The following is an 18,834-nucleotide window of genomic DNA, read 5'->3' as shown; positions in this document are numbered from 1 at the left end:
GTTAGGCACATTAGTCAGAAGTAAATATAAGATTGGGGAAAGAGTCATGGTTGGTTACTCTTCAGAGAGTCAGTGTGGACATTTTGGGCCAAAAGGGCCTGTTTCTATACTTTGGAGATCTAAGATAGCATTAGAAGCTGTTTGGGTCCCTGAAGGGTTCGAAGTCTCAGCAAATTATGCCTAACTGACTTTCTCTGAATCTGTTCTCATGTGATTCCCTCCTGGATTGGGAAACTGCACGTAAGAATGTGCCTGAATTTGCCTCTTTGCCAAGGGGCGGGGGGGGGGGGTGTTTACGCGATATTACTACATTGGAACAATTAATTAGCAATAGGTACTGTAATAATTATTCGGTCAAGTTTTCCAATTCTTACGTTATTCTAAATTCCTCTTTTTGTTTGTATTTTAACGAGTGTTTAAATAAATTGGGTTTTGCCTAATGTCAAGTGGTTTGACCAGTTGTCTCACACCTGGAACACCCATGCCACATCTACCTTTAAACTGAGAAAAAGCTAGGGTCTGCGCTACCTTCTTAAAACGCTTGAGGGGGCCTGGTCGAGTCCATAACATCAGGTAAATGCGGAGAAAGTGTTTGCTTTTGTGGAGTGACTAGAACTGGGGGATAATTTCAGATTTAAGTTACAGATCAAGAAGAATTTCTTCTGAGCAAGACTTTGGAAAGCTGAAGCACAAAGGGTCAGAGTTCAGGATTCTCTTCAAGTTAACTTGTAGGTTCAGTTGCAGTTGAGAATGCAAATATAATGCTGGCATTAAATGTTGAGAGAGCCAGAATTCAAGAGGGGAATGTACTGCAGAGGCGTGGGGTTGTATTATCCCAAAACCATTACCCCTGTTTACTTCTCAGTTCCAACCACATAGCTTCACTGAACAATCCCCCAGGATAATCCTCTAAGTACGGCCAATATGTTTTCCGTTTAATAAACAACACTACTCCTCTCTTTCATCCTTCCTATAACATCTATAACCTGGAACATGAAGGTGCCTGTCCTGTTGGTCCCTCAGCCATGTTCCTGTAATAGCTACGATATCATAGTCTCGTGTTCCCAACCATGCTCCGACTTCATCAGCCTTACCTGGCAGGCCTCTTACATTGAATTAAAATGCATTTATTTCATCGGTCTATCCTTGTTCTCTGCTGTGCTCTTACCTGCCTTGTCTTTTTAAACTTGATTTTTTAAAATTCTGTATCAAACTTAACCACCTCTCTTGTCTCACTACTGCTTGGGGTCTCAGCTCCTTAACCATACCTTCATCTGTCCTATCCTCCTATCCCTACTCTCATTTACACATGGCACTAGGAGTAATCGAGACATTACCAGCCTTGACTTCCTGTTTTTTAGCCTCCTGCCTAACTCCCTATATTCACACTGCAGAACCTCATCCCTTTTTCGACCTTTGTCACTGGTACCAATGTGTACAATGACCTCTAGCTGCTCACGCTCCCCTCTAAGAATTTGCAGCAACTGCTCGGAGACATCCATCACCCTTGCACCAGGGAGACAACACCCCATTCTGAAGTCTCGTTCGCAGCTGCAGAAACATCTGTGCCTGACGAGAGGGTCTCCTATCACAATTGCTCATTTGGATTTTGTCAGAGTTCACAGCAGAGCCAACCATAGACCTGGCTGCTGCTATGTACCCCTGTGAGATGATTCCACCTTCTCCCAACCTCCAACTCCCCCAACAGAGAGTATAAAATGGGAAACTTGTTTAAGTGGGGGGGGAGGGGGGGAGGGAGCGAAGAGGAGGAGACTGGACCACTGGTATTACCACCTCTGTGAAGCTACTCTCATATTCTCTGCCTCCTCGAGGCTCCTTGCTGCTTCCAACTGCCACTCCAACCAGTCGGAGAGTAGCCGCAGATAGAGAGACTTCCTGCAGACACAGTCGCCAGGAACACTCAACTGCTCCCTGATCGTCCACATCTGACAGGAAGAGCATACCACACCAATGACTGCTCTCTCTGCCCCTTTAACAACTAGCAACCTTGCGGTTGGAGGAGGGGGGCAGAGGAGATAGGTGGGAGGAGAGTCTTACCTTGCTGCGGCTCACCCTCAAAGCCTGGCATTCACGTAAAACTGAATCGATCCATGCAATATTACCTCTTACCTGTTAAATGTCCACTCATTGTTTTATCATGACTGTTGAAAAGCTGCCTGTATTTCAACCTTGACGACTGTGGAACAGCCCATTCTACACCAGCAGCCAAAGGCGGCACACTAAAACATAGCAAATTAAGACAGGTCAAAAAAACATTCATTCAAACAGATTAATTCAATGTATTCAATACTCCTTTATTTAATACTCATTTCTCACAATCAATATACTTCAACCAAGCCACCCAAGAGCACATATTCCATATACTTGGCCTTTTGTGCAGAAAGTCTGACCAAACTTTATGCCGATTAAACTGTAATACAAACTTTGAAATGAAGATTAGATTAGATTAGATTAGATTAGATTAGATTAGATTACGGTGTGGAAATAGGCCCTTCGGCCCAACAAGTCCACACCGACCCGCCGAAGCGCAACCCACCCATAACCCTACATTTACCCCTTACCTAACACTACGGGCAATTTAGCAAGGCCAATTCACCTGACCTGCACATCTTTGGATTGTGGGAGGAAACCGGAGCACCCGGAGGAAACCCACGCAGACACGGGGAGAACGTGCAAACTCCACACAGTCAGTCGCCTGAGGCGGGAATTGAACCCGGGTCTCTGGCGCTGCGAGGCAGCAGTGCTAACCACTGTGCCACCGTGCCGCCCATAAGACTTACAAGTCAAAATCCATTGCATTATAAATGCAGTACTGTTTGTTCGATACTACTCTCTTTCTGCAAGTGACCTTATGTCTGTTCTCTGGACATTTCAAGTTATGCTATATCCTAAATGTTGTGTTGATCTAATCTTTACTGCCAGACAAAAAAAAATGCTCAACGGAAAAGCCAGAGAACAACACCGTTTTTGGGGAATTGTAGGTAGAAAATGTTCTCGTCTACAACAGAACAATAAATAAACAAACATTCACGACTTCAATCATGCCATCTCTGAAACACCAAAACAGAGGTGAGGGGGTATTCTCTCCTAAAGTAGGGTGAAAGAAATAATGATCAAGAGCGTATAACTCTGGCGGCTGGTTAGACAGGGTTCAAAACAGTTTATTTGCAGCAGTAATAGAACAGCAGGTTTTCCTGTGCGCTTGCCAGTGGCAAGAGGTAGTGAAATATTCAATGCACTTTTTTGTGTTCATGTGAATTGAAGCCCAATTGTTTGAAAATAAATTCAATGCTGTACGACCAGACATTCAGCAATGAACAGTAATTTCCAACTCAAACTTACAAAAAAAAATTTGTTGCAAGATCAACAGAGAAACAACACGGGTAAATACAGTGGAATTGGTCTGGATGGGATATACTTCGGAGGGTCAGTGTGGCATTGTTGGGCCAAAGGGCCTGTTTCCACACAGTAGGGATTCTAATTCTAAAAGAAAATGCTCACGTGCCCAAGCCAGTCTCAGACAATCATCTCTCACAAATTTCCAGCAGGCAACTCTGGATTAGAAAGCTTGAGGCTTATTAGCTTTCTAACCCAGTCATTTCAAGTCAAGTTCGAGCACCCAGCACCAACAATGGTGGCTCGCCCAGATTATTTTTCTGTTCTTTCTTCGCACAATGTCTCCATGGACTATTTCCACTTACTCATCTGGCAAGGTGTCATGCAGCACAGAAACAGACCCTTCGGTCCAACTCATGCATGCTGCCCAAACATCCCAATCTGGCCGAGTCTCATTTGCCATGGTCTTTGTTGGGAGAGGATCTACTAGTGCAGGGATATCTTTCTGTAATTCTCCAGGACCTTGGTGAGACCACAGTTGGAGTATTATGTCCAGTGTTGACCTGGACATAATTTAAAAACAATTCTGTCAACAGAAGGAGTGCAATAAAAGGGTTACCCAACAGAGCCCTGGGATGGCAGACTGACATATGAAGAGAAACTACATCAATTAGGACTTTATTCAAGAGAGACTTTAGAAAAAATAGTGGGGGAAGGGGTCACATGGAGAGGATATCTCACAGAAGCCTATTACATTCTAACAGGATGAGACAAGGTAATTACAGGGAAGATGTTCTCTGTAACTGGACAACCCCAGACCAGGGATCACAGTCTAAAGCTAAGTGTAGGTTTTTTAGGATAGACATGACAAATTTCTTCACCGGGGGGTGAATGTGTGGAATTCTCTGCCACAGACAACAATTGAGGCCAAAATGTAGCACTTTTTCAAGAAAGAGATTGATGTATTTCTGAGGGCTAAAGGGATCCAAGAGTATGCAGAGAAAGTGAGAACACAGTTCTGAGCTGGATGATTATCACAAACACATTCAAGGGTGACGCAGGCTCAAGCAGTCAAATGGTCTACCCCTGCAGCTATTTTCTATGTTTCTGCAGTGCAGTATAATAAATTTGCAGACAAGCTGTTGCACTTTCAAGAGGGGAAAAAAAGAAACAATCAATTTATAGTCTCTCACTGCAATACCAAGTCTTGAAATAAGCAAACCATATCGACTGAATTCAACATTGTTCAGGTTGGATGTACAAGTTGCACTCAGCTGCTCCCTTGTATCATGAATTGTGCTGCCACTAACACAGTGAAATCCTACATTTATTTATTGCTGAATTCACCTGTCTCTGGTCTGTTTAAGTGTTAACAAGAGGACAAATGCATTCAATATGGAAGGTGCAGATAATCAACGTTTCAATTATTATCCCTCAGCAGAATGTGCTTCTCAAAAACAAAAACTTCAAGATAAAATTGCTTCTGCTTATGTTTTATTCAAAACATCATCCTGCCATGTAATCGTTCAGTCCTTGTCAGTGCAGTATCTCTGCACAAGGTAGGATCAGCATTCACCATGCCCTTACCAGAAGAAGCGATGAGCCATGCAATTGCGAACGTTTAGGATAGACATGACAAATTTCTTCACCGGGGGGTGAATGTGTGGAATTCTCTGCCACAGACAACAATTGAGGCCAAAACGTAGCACTTTTTCAAAAAAAATCCAAAACAAACTTCCACACACAATACATCAGTAACCTGTCTGGGCAAGTTACGGGAGTGGCAATCACATCTCAAGATCAAATAAAATTCCTCTGGGGCAGATGGGACTGAACGTGGATCGTCTGACACAAAGATACGTGTACGATCACGGCATCACAGGACACTAGTTGGCTCATTCTGCGCAACTAGATTATACACATAGCTAATCACAACCTCATTTTAATTGTTTCAAAATTGGCGAATTATGCCAGCAAAAGCATTGAATTCTATTCCAATTTAAATCGATCAGCTAAACAATTTTAAAACAAGGAAAGTGGAGGGGCCAAAACAAAGTGTTTTGTTGATTTGTCCTTAAATTTGAGCTCCTTCTCACAGATGATATTATTTGAGCTACATGGCTTTGGTTTTTCTAACATATTAAACAATTTGTACAGTTTCAATGATACCAATAAAAAAAAGGGCATAAATGAAATTCAAGTCCAGGTGAAGAACTCACGTGACATTCCCTATGTCAAATGACTGTGCCTTTTGTAGTTTTGTTCCATTTGCTTGACTGACTGATGCAGAGCGACTGAATGAAGAACTCTTTGGCAATGTGGCTCCTATAAGATACAAAACAAACTTGTAACTTGTCAATCTTGTCTTCCCATCCCTCAGCATTATCTTCCAGCGTAACGTGACTATCTTTTCCTATCGTAGGACACTCTTATGTCATTGCTCCTTTGTACATCACTCCACCAATCCCTCCCTACTGTTGGTAGGTTAACATTAATCTGCTGTACTTTGTAGCCTTGAGAATTAATTCGAAGTGCCATGTCGCTAACAGTCTCCTAGTCAGCTTTCAGAAATCAAGTCTTTTTCTTTTAAAAAGGTGGGGAGAGCGAGAGAGAGCGCGACAGAGCACAACAGAGAGAAAGCACAGCCAGTCAGGCAGCATCCGAGGAGCAGGAAAATGGATGTTTTGAGAGAGAGGTGAGGGGTGGCAGGGCAAGCAAGGGGCTGGGGGGAGAACGAGAGACAGGAGGGAAGAGGGTGGGGTGGGGGAGGGAAGAGGGGCAGGGGAGGGGAAGGGAAGGGAAGGGAAGTCAAGCGAGTGGTGGGGGTGGGGGAAGGAAGGGAAGAGAGGGGCGGCAGTGGTGGTGGTTGAAGGAAGCCAGGCCAGAAAGGTGTGAACAAAGGGGAGAGAGAGAGAGAGAGAATGGGGAAAAAAGCAGCAAAAAGAGCAGTCAAATAAAAGGATTGCTGGTACGCCGAAAGAGAGTGTTAAATGCAGAGTACTGTTGTCACAAGTGGGAATGGTTAAAAATGGGTTGGCAGTGCTGGGAGCAACTCATACAAAACAAGATCAAGGGGTGTGAGGGTAGATCAACATGGAGCAAGATGTTCATGTTCTGAAGTTGCTAAATTCCGTATTGAATCCTGAAGACTATAAAAAACACCTAGAGGTAATTTGGAAATATTGTTATTCCAGCTTGCATTGACCTTCGCTGGAGAACTGCAGAAGGCCTGAGTCAGAAGGTTGACATGGAAACAAGTTGGGTGAAGTGACAGTTAACTGAAAGCTTGGGTCATTCTTGCAGACCGAGTGGTCACCGGTGTCTGCATTGCATCTCATCATTGTAGAGGAGATCACATTGTGAGCAACATATACAGCAGACTAGACCAAATACAATGTGTAGGTAAATTATTACCAACTGTCAAGGTGTGCCTGAGATTTCGGGTATGGAGAAATGTGGTGGTTAATGGTCAAGTGTCGGACCTTCTGCAATTGCATGGGAAGGTGCCGTGGAGCTGTGGGGAGTGATGAGAGTGGAAAGGTAGAAGAGTGGACCAGGAGACCCCAGAGGAAATGCTCCCTGTGGAATGCTGACTGAGCAGGTGAGGGCATCCCGCTGGAGGTGACAGAAATGACTGTTTATGATCCTTTGGATACTGAGGCTGGTGGGATGGAAAGTGACGAGCAGCAAGATGCCATGGGAAGGAAGGGGGAGGCAGAAGCTTGAAAATTTAATTGGACATGGCTGAGGGTCCTATCAACCACAGGAGCCTGAAGTACTTATTTGGGGGAGAAAGTTCAGAGGCCAAAGCAACATAAGCTGTCACTTCTGCCACCTCCAGCACGAAGTACTCCCAAGTATTTAAACATTGCTAAAATTAGTAATTTGTACTTAAAATGTATAGCTGTCAAGCAAGGGAAATCAGAATCATCTTGTGTTCTGTTCATAGAAATGATTAACACAAAGGACATGAAACTGATTCCCAAGGTACTCAGACATTTGTGTGAAAAGACGGGATAAACTGTCCATCTGGAAAAACGTACAATAGCACAGAATATACAAGAAGTGGATCAGATGGGACTAGATAAGGTTGAGATATCGGTTTGGCATGGACAGGTTGGACGAAGGGTCTGTTTCCATGCTGTACATCTCTAGGACCTGACATGTGACACAAATAATTTGGCAAATGGCAAATCTATGACTGATGTCAGGAACGTGGTCATGGAAACCAGCGATCACAATATGGGGATCTTTTACTATCAGGCCATGAAGCCAAAAACTTCAGAAAAAAGTTAAATCCCATGATGTTAAGGAGAAAACACGAACTTTCTTTTTTAAAAAAAAAGGTGGATTTGCTGAGATGACTGAATGACCAACTTTATCCACTTGATTTGAGATCCTGAAATAAACACTCGGATCAAGCTTTTATTACCAATCTGAACAAAACTTTAATATCATTGGTTCATAATTACTGGACAATTCATGGAAACATAGACATGACTCTTATGCTTTCAGGCAATCATGTCCATGCAGTTTGTTTTTGAAACAGCTATCTACTTAATCCACTACTTTGCTCTTTCCCATACCCTTATAAATTTATTCTTTAAGTTATACCTAATTACCTTCTTAAAAAAAAGTGAGTTTTGAGAAGATTTGTAGCTCAGGATGAGGTTTTGGATGTAGGTTTGCTCGGTAAGCTGAAAGGTTCATTTCCAGACGTTTCGTTACGTTACTAGGTAACATCTTCAATGGACCTCATGCGAAGCAATGCTGAAAATTCCTGTTTTCTCTTTATATGTTTGGGTTGGTGATGTCATTTCCTGTGAAGTTCCTTTTCTCAGGGGGTGGTAGATGGGGTCTAACTCGATGTGTTTGTTGATAGAGTTCCGGTTGGAATGCTATGCTTCTAGGAATTCTCATGTGTGTCTTTGTTTTACTTGGCTTTGACTGGGACAATACATCCATCCTAGGACAAGCCAAACAAAGACACACATGAGAATTCCTAGAAGCATGGCATTCCAACCAGAACTCTATCAACAAACACATCGAGTTAGACCCCATCTACTACCACCACCACCCCCCCCCCCCCCCCCCCCGAGAAAAGGAACAGGAAGTAACATCACCACAAAAAGTGACATCACAGAAAATCACAAATGTGGGCGGCACGGTGGCACAGTGGTTAGCACTGCTGCCTCTCAGCGCCAGAGACCCGGGTTCAATTCCCGCCTCAGGCAACTGTCTGTGTGGAGTTTGCACATTCTCCCAGTGTCTGTGTGGGTTTTCTCCAGGTAACAAAATGTCTGGAAATGAACCTTTCAGTTCAGCGACCAAACCCATATCCAAAACCTTCTAAAAAGGTTACTACATTATCCAGCTTCCATCACTCTTCAAGTAGTGCATTGCAGATCACAGTCTGCTGCATAAACAATTCTGCCGTGAAGTTATTTGCCAATTAACTTGATTTGCATTCTCTGGTTACAGACTTTTTTGTGAGAAGCGTTTCCTACCATTTATCCTGCTGAAACAGAAATTGACATCTCTAAAAACATTTTCCAGTCCAAACCAAACAAACTGTGTTTATCTAGTCTTCCTCTACAACAAAAGTCCCCCATCATGGTACTATTCTGGCAAATTCCCACTGGACCCTCTGAAACTACTGGACAATATTCCAGCAGAGGAGTAACCATTGATTTACAAACATTAATGTCAACTACGTCACTCCTATACTCTGAGCCTCAAATTTATTCATGCTTTAAGAGAAACAAATTTATTAGCCTGGCATGCTACTTTAGAGATGTGCATTTATGGACCCACAGATCTTTTTACATTGCATCACTTATTTCATACTAGCTCCTAATTTTCCAAATTCAAACCAGAGAGAAACATCTCTGAATCTCGGCTATCCTTGGACATTGAATCATTGCTCAACAGGATGCAAAGAGAAGCCACAAAACTAATATCAATATTAGATAATTAACTCATAGGGAAGTTAAGCTTCTCTGTTTGGGAATAATGAAACTGTGGGGTTCTCACATGTGAGGTTTTCAAGGTCCTTTAATGATGTGCAGAAAAAGATGTCATTACTAACAAAACTGTAAAGCCAAATCAGACAGAATGCATTCCTCTCCAAACTGTTAGGAAGGTACAGAGGTACTGTACCATTCAGAGAACTGCCAAGCCACCAAGTACAGACTGCCAGCAGAACAGCTCTCTAAAAGGTACCTGTCTATAAGAGGTTTGTGCAGAACATTGAAAAGATGACAGAGGAAAATCTGCAGAGGAAGATACAAAGAGAAGAAATGACAGCTGACTGGTTTTGAAAGTTTAATTTTTTTGTAAATCTTAACTGGTATTTTTTAAAATCGGACAAGTATTGTAGAGTGGGAGGTCAAAGACAGGTTTAAGAGAAAGGAGTTGTAATAGCTGGTTTTAATATTCTCTATTGGACTTAAAGAATAAAGTTGTTAATTTTTACTTGAAATAGTGACCTCTGGGGTAGCTCTTTGCCTCTCAAATTTTAACAGATTACAAAACGAGGTAAATCTTTTCCATGTGGCTGGTTTAAGTTCGCAGATGAGTTTACCCTGTGTCGTAACAAAACCATGCAAAAAAAAAGTTGCCAAAGGATGCCTACTGAAGTGGTCAAGTAAATGGGATAATTTCTTGTATTTCTGGAGGGAGAAAGGATTGAGGGACAGATGAAGGTGGTATTTGGAGCTGATCTATGTAAGGTGATCAGCCTATTTGCCCCAATTAATTTATTTCTGTGTTTTCAAAGTTCTTCTGGTTCAATGCACCAAGACAAAACAACAATCAGCTGCCTATAAAAATCTCTCACATGTGAGCCATCTGTACTTAGTTCACAAAATTGAACTCACCCGTATGAGCAAAGGCAGGTAGAGGCTGTACCACAGAAGGTGCCCCATTGGCTAGTGCAGGAACTCCTGCCGTAGGAACAGAAGACACCAACGGTGGTGACATGCCCACCACTGGCATTGCTGCCATTGATAACGGCGCTACTGGTCCCATCGAGGTCATCGCTGAAACATTACCAATACCTTAATGGGGAGAATAACAAAGACATTTTACAAGAGTAACAGTTTTCTAATGTTGCAATGATTGAAAGAAAATACAATTTGACTTTTCAAAAATGAAGGCAGACATCTGCAAAAAGTTGATAGCTAACATTGAAAGATCAAAGTCAATGAAAACTGAGAAGTTATTTGTAAAACAATGACACTAACCAAATCCTGCTGTTGACATGGCTACTGGTATTTGTTTCATGATGGGAGGCAGTGTGGAGGGAAGTGGATGACCCTGCAGTTTTAACTTAATCAGTTTCATGGCTATAGAAAACTCCAACTGATCCATCTTTCCATCATTATTCAAGTCAGCAAGAGCCCTTCAAAAAGAAATGCACAAGAAAAAGACATTTTTATAGGTCAGTGCTGGCAATTCAAATGTTGGAAATACTCAGCAGTGTTAAGTAAGTTAACCAAAGTTAACTGGTAGAAGAGTAAACATTTCAGGTCACTTTTCACAGATGTTGCGACCTGCTGAGTATTAGCAGCATTCTCCTTTAATTACCAAAGTTCACAGCATTTTACTTTTGCACTGTCAACTTCCATAGTACACCAGTATTCGTCATTGTTCGATCACAATCAAAATTTCCATATTGTCTCCCTGGATGCAACTGTGCAGGTTTTTCTTTTAAAATGCAAAAGCTGGAAAAATGGACCCTATACCTGAAATTACTCATCAACCAAAGTACACAAAATAACAGAATTTCATGAAACATCCATGAACCACGATGTTTTATCTTTGCAGTAGTGTGCTGGACTAGTAAAAGATGAAGGGCACATAAAGACAATGAGATCAGAACAAAACTAATCGTCAGTGCAAAATTATTCTAATTCCTGACGGCGATGACCTTTAAGTGATTTGGAAATAAGTGAAAAAAAAAAAATCCGTAGGCCTCCCACTTTAGTCTTTCAGTCTCCATCCACAAATACAAACATGAGTCACATTCCTGAGGATTAACTCCAGTACATTGCCTACAGTGTGGAAGTAGGCCATTTGGTCCATCAAGACCACAGCGAGCCTCCACAGAACAGCCCACCCAGACTCTCCCCCAACCCTGTATTTCCCATGGCTATTCCACCTAGCCTGTACCTCCATGGCCAATTCACACAACAGTTGGAGGGGGATACTGGAGTACGCAGAGAAACCCATGCAATCACTGGAAGACAGTGGCCCGAGGGTAGAATCGAAACCAGGTCTCTGGTGCTGAGAGGTGCTGCTAACCACTGAGCTACCATGCCGCCCCACTAAGCTGAACTTATTGCCATGCTTCTCTCATGTCAGGTTTCGAGAGGCACTAAACTGCCTACATGTTCAGCAACTGACTATGTCCAGCAGCCAGATTAACGTAGCTAAGTGGTAAATTACAAACTATTCAAGACCAATAGGTAAAATGGGAAAGTACACATTAGATTGCAGAGTTGTTTCCTTATGCACCCAGAGAAGGGAAAATTTAACACCTACTCAATACTATATGTCATCTTAGATAAGCATGACGTATATGCGGTTTTAACTTTTAAGGACCGTATAATGGTAATTCTTCTTCCTAACTAAGTGCCAAATATAAAGTTGACAATATTATAAAATATCACAATTTATCAGTATGATTGATTCAGTTCTTCCCAGCAAGCAAAGTGCAAATGTACCATTCAAGACTAATACTCATTTTAAAATAGTCCTTTCTTCTCAATAAATTGTTCAACAATTAAAAAATGTACTCAAATCACATACTTGGAACTTACCAAATTTGTGCAAGTACAGGTGGAGGTAATCCAGACTGAAGGAAGAAGTTTCGGGCCTGATCACCTGAATTTGGAAGAGAATAAAAACAGCCAATAATATATTTTACATACACAATGCAACGTAAAATTTAAACTAAAACTAAATTAAAAACAAATTCTCTGGAAGAGAGTTAGAATGTTCATATCATGCATATTCGAAGACCTTAACTGAGTACCACGCAACATTCTAAGTGACCCATATTCTTAGCACATGGCAGTGCTAATACAAATTGCTTACATTTGAATGCACTAAATCCTTCAAATACCACAAAGTAAACTTCCCATCAAATATAACAGATTGAGATGAAAGTTTGGTGGAGACTCACAAGCAGTAAGAACAGCAGAGATCAACTTTGGTGCTGCAAATACCATGTAATTTGGGCATCCAAAAATAACATCTTTTAAAAAGCACAATTTCTAAAGATATGTGAACTGAATTAAATAATGCTCTTATTTTAACATAAATGAGTTTAACTACTCAAACATTATCAAAAAAGAATTAGAGTCTGTGTTTCTGCTTACGTGCAGTAAAGTTCCTCTATTTTATACTTGCTCCTCCTAATGCTACTCAAGAATATTTCAATGATACTTGGTTTCCCCTCAATCTTTTTCCACTTCAATGCATGTCTTTACTTCCCTGTCAGGTTAGGTGTGTGGCCCTCAATCAATTGTCCAGTTTCTTCTGGCATTTTCTGCCCTTCTCTCTCACGCTGCTGTTAAATTGGAGACACTGATAAGGCTATGTCAATGAGAGTGATACTGCCATCTTTTCCGGGCACACAGCTATTCATGAAAATCATTAGAAAAACATTCAAAAATTCCCTTTGAAATCCTTCTGAACACCATTGAGACACATTTACCAAATTATATAGTACAAAGGATAACTTTTCATCCCATCCTACAAAGCAATTCCCTATCCAACTTTTGTTTTTGCAATGTTGTAAAATAAATGCCAAAGAAATCTGAAAGACGGTGATTGTGATCTAATTCCAGTCTCAGTTATCAGGCCTCCTTTGCTCAACTTCTACAAGCAGAAACACAATAAAATGGCTTCAACACAAACTACAGCTGGCTTCTCATGCACAAACCAGAAAGCAAGTTAGGGTGTTGCTTAGAGAGGGAGGTTGGCAGGAGAACATGGCCCTACCATTGATGAAGAGCAGTCAGGACATGAGTTATTAGAACATGGCACTGAAAGCTGGGTTTTCTTGCAATGGGGACGCCAATAGCTAGATTTATTCCTGCACTTAGTTGTTCAAAAATATTAATTGCCATAATATTACAATAAGATGTCGTAGAGTCATAGAGATGTACAGCATGGAAACAGACCCTTCGGTCCAACCCGTCCATGCCGACCAGGTTAGCTCAGATTTTCCTATTAAGGTTATACCTGACTTAACTAAGCTCAGTACAAGTTGTTCAGTGACTTATAGCAAGGAAAAGATATCCAACGAAGTCTAAGTTGCTGTTGGGGTTTGTATTGTTCTGTCAATAACCTTGTATTTAAAACCTCCTATGCTCAATCACTCCAAGCATTTCACAAGATTGCTGACTTGTGCATTAATTATTGTGACAGCAGGCAGATGGGGCTAGTATCCAACTGTTTAAGCCAAATTTTTAAAAGGGCAAAATTCATGTCCTTGCCATTTAACCTCTCTGACCCAGAGACAGAACAGCCCTAATCTTTAGTGTCTTATTTTGGGATTTCTTATTTTACCATTTCTTTTGTTTCTAACTCCGATCTTTCTGTTCTTTTTCTACATCTGATTTGACTCACCCCATTTCCAACTTGCGTCATTTTTCTATTTCAAAGCCATTAAATCTTATTAAGGTGACCACTAGTCTGACCATTCCCTATGACCCAGATGCTCTATTGCCCTTGTTGTGTGATTATTAACTGATTCCCAGTCATTGTTGGGTAGCGAGAGAAAAAAGCAGGCTAAAGGCCAAAGGTGGGCTAACTTATAAAATGCCCTACTCCAGAAAGCTCTGAACCATCCATAAGAGATTGGATGATGGGTAATACAATAGCATCGCAAATGCCAACATGGTGTATTGCAGTAGTTCACAACACATTTACCCCTCCACGTGCTTAATTGTTACTTTCAGCAGAGACATGCTAATCTTCTGAGAGCACAGAATCAAATCCCATTAAGGATGGTGGTGAAATTTAAATTTAATAAATAAAATCTGGAACTTGAAAGCTAGTCTCAATAATAGTGAACGTGAAAACACCATTCATCATAAAAACCCAGCTGGTTCACAAATGTCCTTTTGGCCAGAAAATACACCTTACCTGATCTGTCCTACATGTGGCCTCAGCAATGTGATAAAATATTAAATTATCCTCTGAATAGCATAGCAAATCTCTCAGGTCAAGGGCAATTATGGCAACAAATACAAGCCTTAGCAGTGATGCCCACATCATATGAAAGATGAAAAAAAAAGCCACAGACAAGTCCAAGAAACTGAAAAGAGGCAGAAAAACATTCAGCCCTTTAACCCTGCTCCTCCATTCAATACAACTCCACTTTGCTATCTGCTTCTAAAAAGAAGAAATGAACAAAGCTGAAGTTTTCAAGCAGAGAAATTGAGTTTTGCAAAACCACAGCACAAGATGAACAATCCACTGCAGAGGTGATTATAAAAATAATGGCATGGAACTAATATTAATAACAACAACAACAGCAAATAATAAAAGAAATCTCATTTTCAAAGTTTTATACAGCATATTTCCTTGTCAACACTGAGAAAACATTACTGATGATCACAGAAACAAACTTTTGAACAGAAAAAAAAAAGAGACCACAGAATGATACGTACTGGACAAAAATGTGGTCTGAGTGCTAATTCGTTAAAAACCTTCACCGTGAGATGCATTACCATAACAAGAATGGAAAATTAAGCATGAAAATTAAACTAGGCAGGATGCTGTTTATAACTGAACATTGCAACTACAAAGAATCTCTCTGCAATAAGGTGAGAATACTTCTTTTTCTCTATTTGATCTAGGTATCAAAAGAAAGTTCAATAACCCAAAAGCACATGGCACTTATGCATCGATAAAAACTAATCCCCAGTTGTTCAGCAACCTTGCAACACTTCAGCTGAAAGTGCAGTGCTTATAACTTTGAGAGCTTGCTTTTATTTACCAAGGCTGCATCAATTCCCATGTGACATTTTCGTGGTCACCAACACAGGCAGAGTTTCAAACAAGCTGGAAAGTAAGCCAGAGTTTGATGAAAGGAAGCCATTGACAAACTTCTGAAAAATTACAATGGCTGTTATTTAAGTGCAAAGTCAGTCTTTGAGTTTGTTTTGCCAATTTTGAAAAGGTGCCAAAAATCTGGCGTGGGGAGGTAATGAATTAGAACGAAACCAAAATAATGTGGGTAGGGAAAACCTGAGTCGTAATTGGATTCGGTCTCGCACAAGTAAAAATGTTCTACTGATGGATTTGAATGATGGCATGTGTGAAATGATTTTCCAACCAAACCAAAAACTGTTTCTTTAAGAAACTTGGAGAAATCCATCCTTTACTGAAGTGGACAAACAAAGATATGACTAATGCTTTGGGCAATTGCCTCAACAAACGGAGGTATTCTTGTGATGAAATGAGCAAAATGGTAGCAATTATGGATCAACTGACAGTTGTAAGAACAATCACCAACATCCTTACAGGATATTAAAGATTTCACAAAAACTGTGTGTCCAGAAGTTGAGTTAACCTCCTCAACTGCTACTCGTCCTGCCTCACCCAACAGCAGCACTGTGTGGTTCCTCTGAGTTGTTCATTCTGTTCATGTTTTCCTAACCTCTTTCATCTCTGGGCTTTATTAGTCATCTTAAATCGCTGCCAACGTCCACACACTTTTCTTTTGCTTTTGTTTAGAATTCCTTCAAGCTGATTTCTGAATTTTACACAGACTGTACCTTGGTCAATGTCACCTTCTTATTTATGCTGACCCTTGGTGACTCACCTACTCAGCTCTTCCCCATCACGATTCAACTTCACCATTTTGGATTCTTGGTTCACCCGAAGATGAATTTCAGGATGCAATTGGTTTCCACACTTAAAAGCTTTCCGTTGCCTCATGTTTTCTCAGCATGCATAAGCATTAAGGTCTGATTATGACATAACACACTTTTACTATTACTCTCATGGAGGAATTTTCTGTTCCCAGAGAAAGTGAGCTTGGATGTTGGAAGAACCCTAAATTAGGCAGAGTGATGACGTATCCAAATCTCCCACACCTTCCTAGCTCCACCAGAATTAGTTTAGGAAATTCCGTGATCAACTGTCCCCCATCACCACTGCTAACTGAGGTCCTTAAGTGGCCAATTGAAGATGACAAGGACTTCTGCTTAACACCATTGACAGAACTGTGATTCATCACATTATTATTTTTGTTTAATTTTGCACCACTTCCAATAGGCTCCTCAAAGCTCAAGCGTGTGCTTTCATCACTTTCCTAAACTCCTACCTTCTCATTCACAATAGGATATTTCCCTACATTAAAAGAAGAGGTTCAAATTTAAGTAGTGGTAGTACAGCCTGCTTTTATGAGTACAAAATGAACAACATTTTCTGAAGAATTCAACAGACAGCACAATCACAAAAGCAGAGTTGTCTTGCTCTCACCAGTAATCAGTCCACCAACTGGTTTGATACTATGGAACTGCTGGTCATGTTTGGCTCTTTCTTCTGCAGTAATGGCACAGATATCCAGGCCCCCTGTTTAAAACAAAATAGTCAGTTCATCAATGGATAATTTTCCCCATGAGGTTCTACTAAAACAGATTTAAAATTCAAAGTAGATGGGAACCTGATGGGAAAAACAAAAACGCTTGAAGAACTTCAGAAAAACACAACCAGATGGATGAAATCCAGCATTGCATTCTTGCAACAAGCAGCATGCCTTAAAGCCCATCTTTCCTTAATGTTCGCCAGTAATTTTTGTAGATCAGCTTGATGAATATGGAGGTCAACCAAAAGAATTTTCTGTGAGGTTTTATCAGACAAGGATTATCAGGAATCAAGAAAAAGGTGCAACCTGAAGGATGAAAATGTTAGGTCCAATGTGAATTCTCATAAAAAGAGTAACTGCTAAAGTTGCACATTTGAATTCTTGTCAATTCATTACATGCAAATTATATGCCTAATTATTTAAGGTTGGAGGCTGCCTGGAAACACATTTCATTGGCTTTGTAATGAAATTATGGAATTGCGACTCCACACTAAGATAATTTGACATCTCATTTTCCAAAAATAAAAGACCTGCGAGATATTGTTGTGGATATAATCCAGTGGTTACAAGATGTGCTGGGTATCGACAGGTGCAAGCAAAAGGAACAGTCAATCATGGTTCAAATTTATATAAGGACCATGGAATTAATTAAATCTCCAGGATCTCGGCTTCAATCATGCAACAGTTATCTTGACTTAGTACACTGACTTCTGACTATTTAGCACAATTGGTATCATTAAACATAGCCCGTACCATGCACTTAATGCATCACCCCACCCCATTATTGCTAATACTAAACAATATGCATTTATCCACTTGAGAATCCACTCTGTAGTAAGAAATTGTTGAGTATCATTGATATGATTAATCTCCAAAAATGGAGACTTCAGGGGTTTTTTTGGTTCAAATAAAACTTCATTAATTTTCCAAATTGAGTTACTTTAGGGAGTAATACCCCATACGCTCATACAAGACAGTACATAATTTGATATTTGCATTATTCTTCTGTTAATTTCACCAGCACCTCGGTATCCAACAAAACTCTGTACGTGGAGAAATTTTGTACGACAAGGAGTCAGTTTCTCAATTCCTCATCTTTGCTTTCAAATGTGTCTTACGTTTTTGCCCCTCTATGTCTCTGTAATCTCCTCGGGACCTATAACCCACCAGGATACCCATGGTGATTGAATTCTGGCTTCAACATCATAGATTGATTAACAGTGGCTTTCAGTGCTTTTTGGAACAGAAACAGTCAAATTAATACACGACTCAATGGACTGGTGCGGGAGAAATGGGTTATCGTCATACAGTCATACAGCATGAAAACATAACCTTCAGTCCAACTCATCCATATTAACCAGGTTTCCCAAACTAATCCCAATTGTCTGTGTTTTGCCCATATCACTCTCAACCTTGGCTATTCACGTGCCTGTCCATAGTCTTTTGAACTGTTGGAACTGTATCTGCATCTACCACTGCCTGTGGCAGTTCATTCCATATACAAACCACCCTGAGAAAAAACGTTAGCCTTTTTAATCTTTCCTCTCCCTTGTAACTCAGACTCTTCCATGCTGGTAACACCCTGGTAAATCTTCTCTGAATTTCTTCCTCATCTTCATCAACAATAAGGAGGCAGGGTGACTAGAACCGTACACAATACTCCAAAAGTGCGCTCACCCAACATCCTGTACGATCTCAACATGACAGCCCAACTCCTATTCTCAACGGTCTGAACAATGGAAGCAAGTGTTTTTAACACTTTAACAACCATCTACCTGTTACAGAACTTTCAAACAGCAATGTAATGAATTCCTTTTCACGCAGCACTGCCATCAGTCCCGAGCAAAGTGGAGCTGTATCATTGGGAT

At 40.8% G+C, this 18,834-nt stretch overlaps 1 protein-coding gene across 6 annotated transcripts in view; it reads right to left on the bottom strand.

Annotated features, from left to right (window-relative positions):
- itsn1 (intersectin 1 (SH3 domain protein)) overlaps nt 1-18,834 on the bottom strand; it is a 205,996-nt gene that overhangs the window by 123,426 nt on the left and 63,736 nt on the right. For all 6 annotated transcript variants that reach the window (XM_087992545.1, XM_043701257.2, XM_087992541.1 and 3 more), the window contains exons 3-8: nt 16,861-16,953; nt 12,180-12,243; nt 10,602-10,759; nt 10,236-10,415; nt 5,577-5,682; nt 2,131-2,240 (exon numbers count right to left, since the gene is read on the bottom strand). In XM_087992545.1, the coding sequence (XP_087848671.1) occupies nt 2,131-2,240; nt 5,577-5,682; nt 10,236-10,415; nt 10,602-10,759; nt 12,180-12,243; nt 16,861-16,953 (711 nt within the window). The remainder of the gene's footprint in view (nt 1-2,130; nt 2,241-5,576; nt 5,683-10,235; nt 10,416-10,601; nt 10,760-12,179; nt 12,244-16,860; nt 16,954-18,834) is intronic.

The sequence above is a fragment of the Chiloscyllium plagiosum genome, unplaced genomic scaffold, assembly GCF_037043375.1.
Source record: "Chiloscyllium plagiosum isolate Xiang-an unplaced genomic scaffold, Cpla_swu_hap1 HiC_scaffold_12, whole genome shotgun sequence".
Classification (NCBI taxonomy): domain Eukaryota; kingdom Metazoa; phylum Chordata; class Chondrichthyes; order Orectolobiformes; family Hemiscylliidae; genus Chiloscyllium; species Chiloscyllium plagiosum.
Note: the sequence above shows the minus strand (reverse complement) of the source record. Positions and strands in the feature narration are given on the sequence as shown.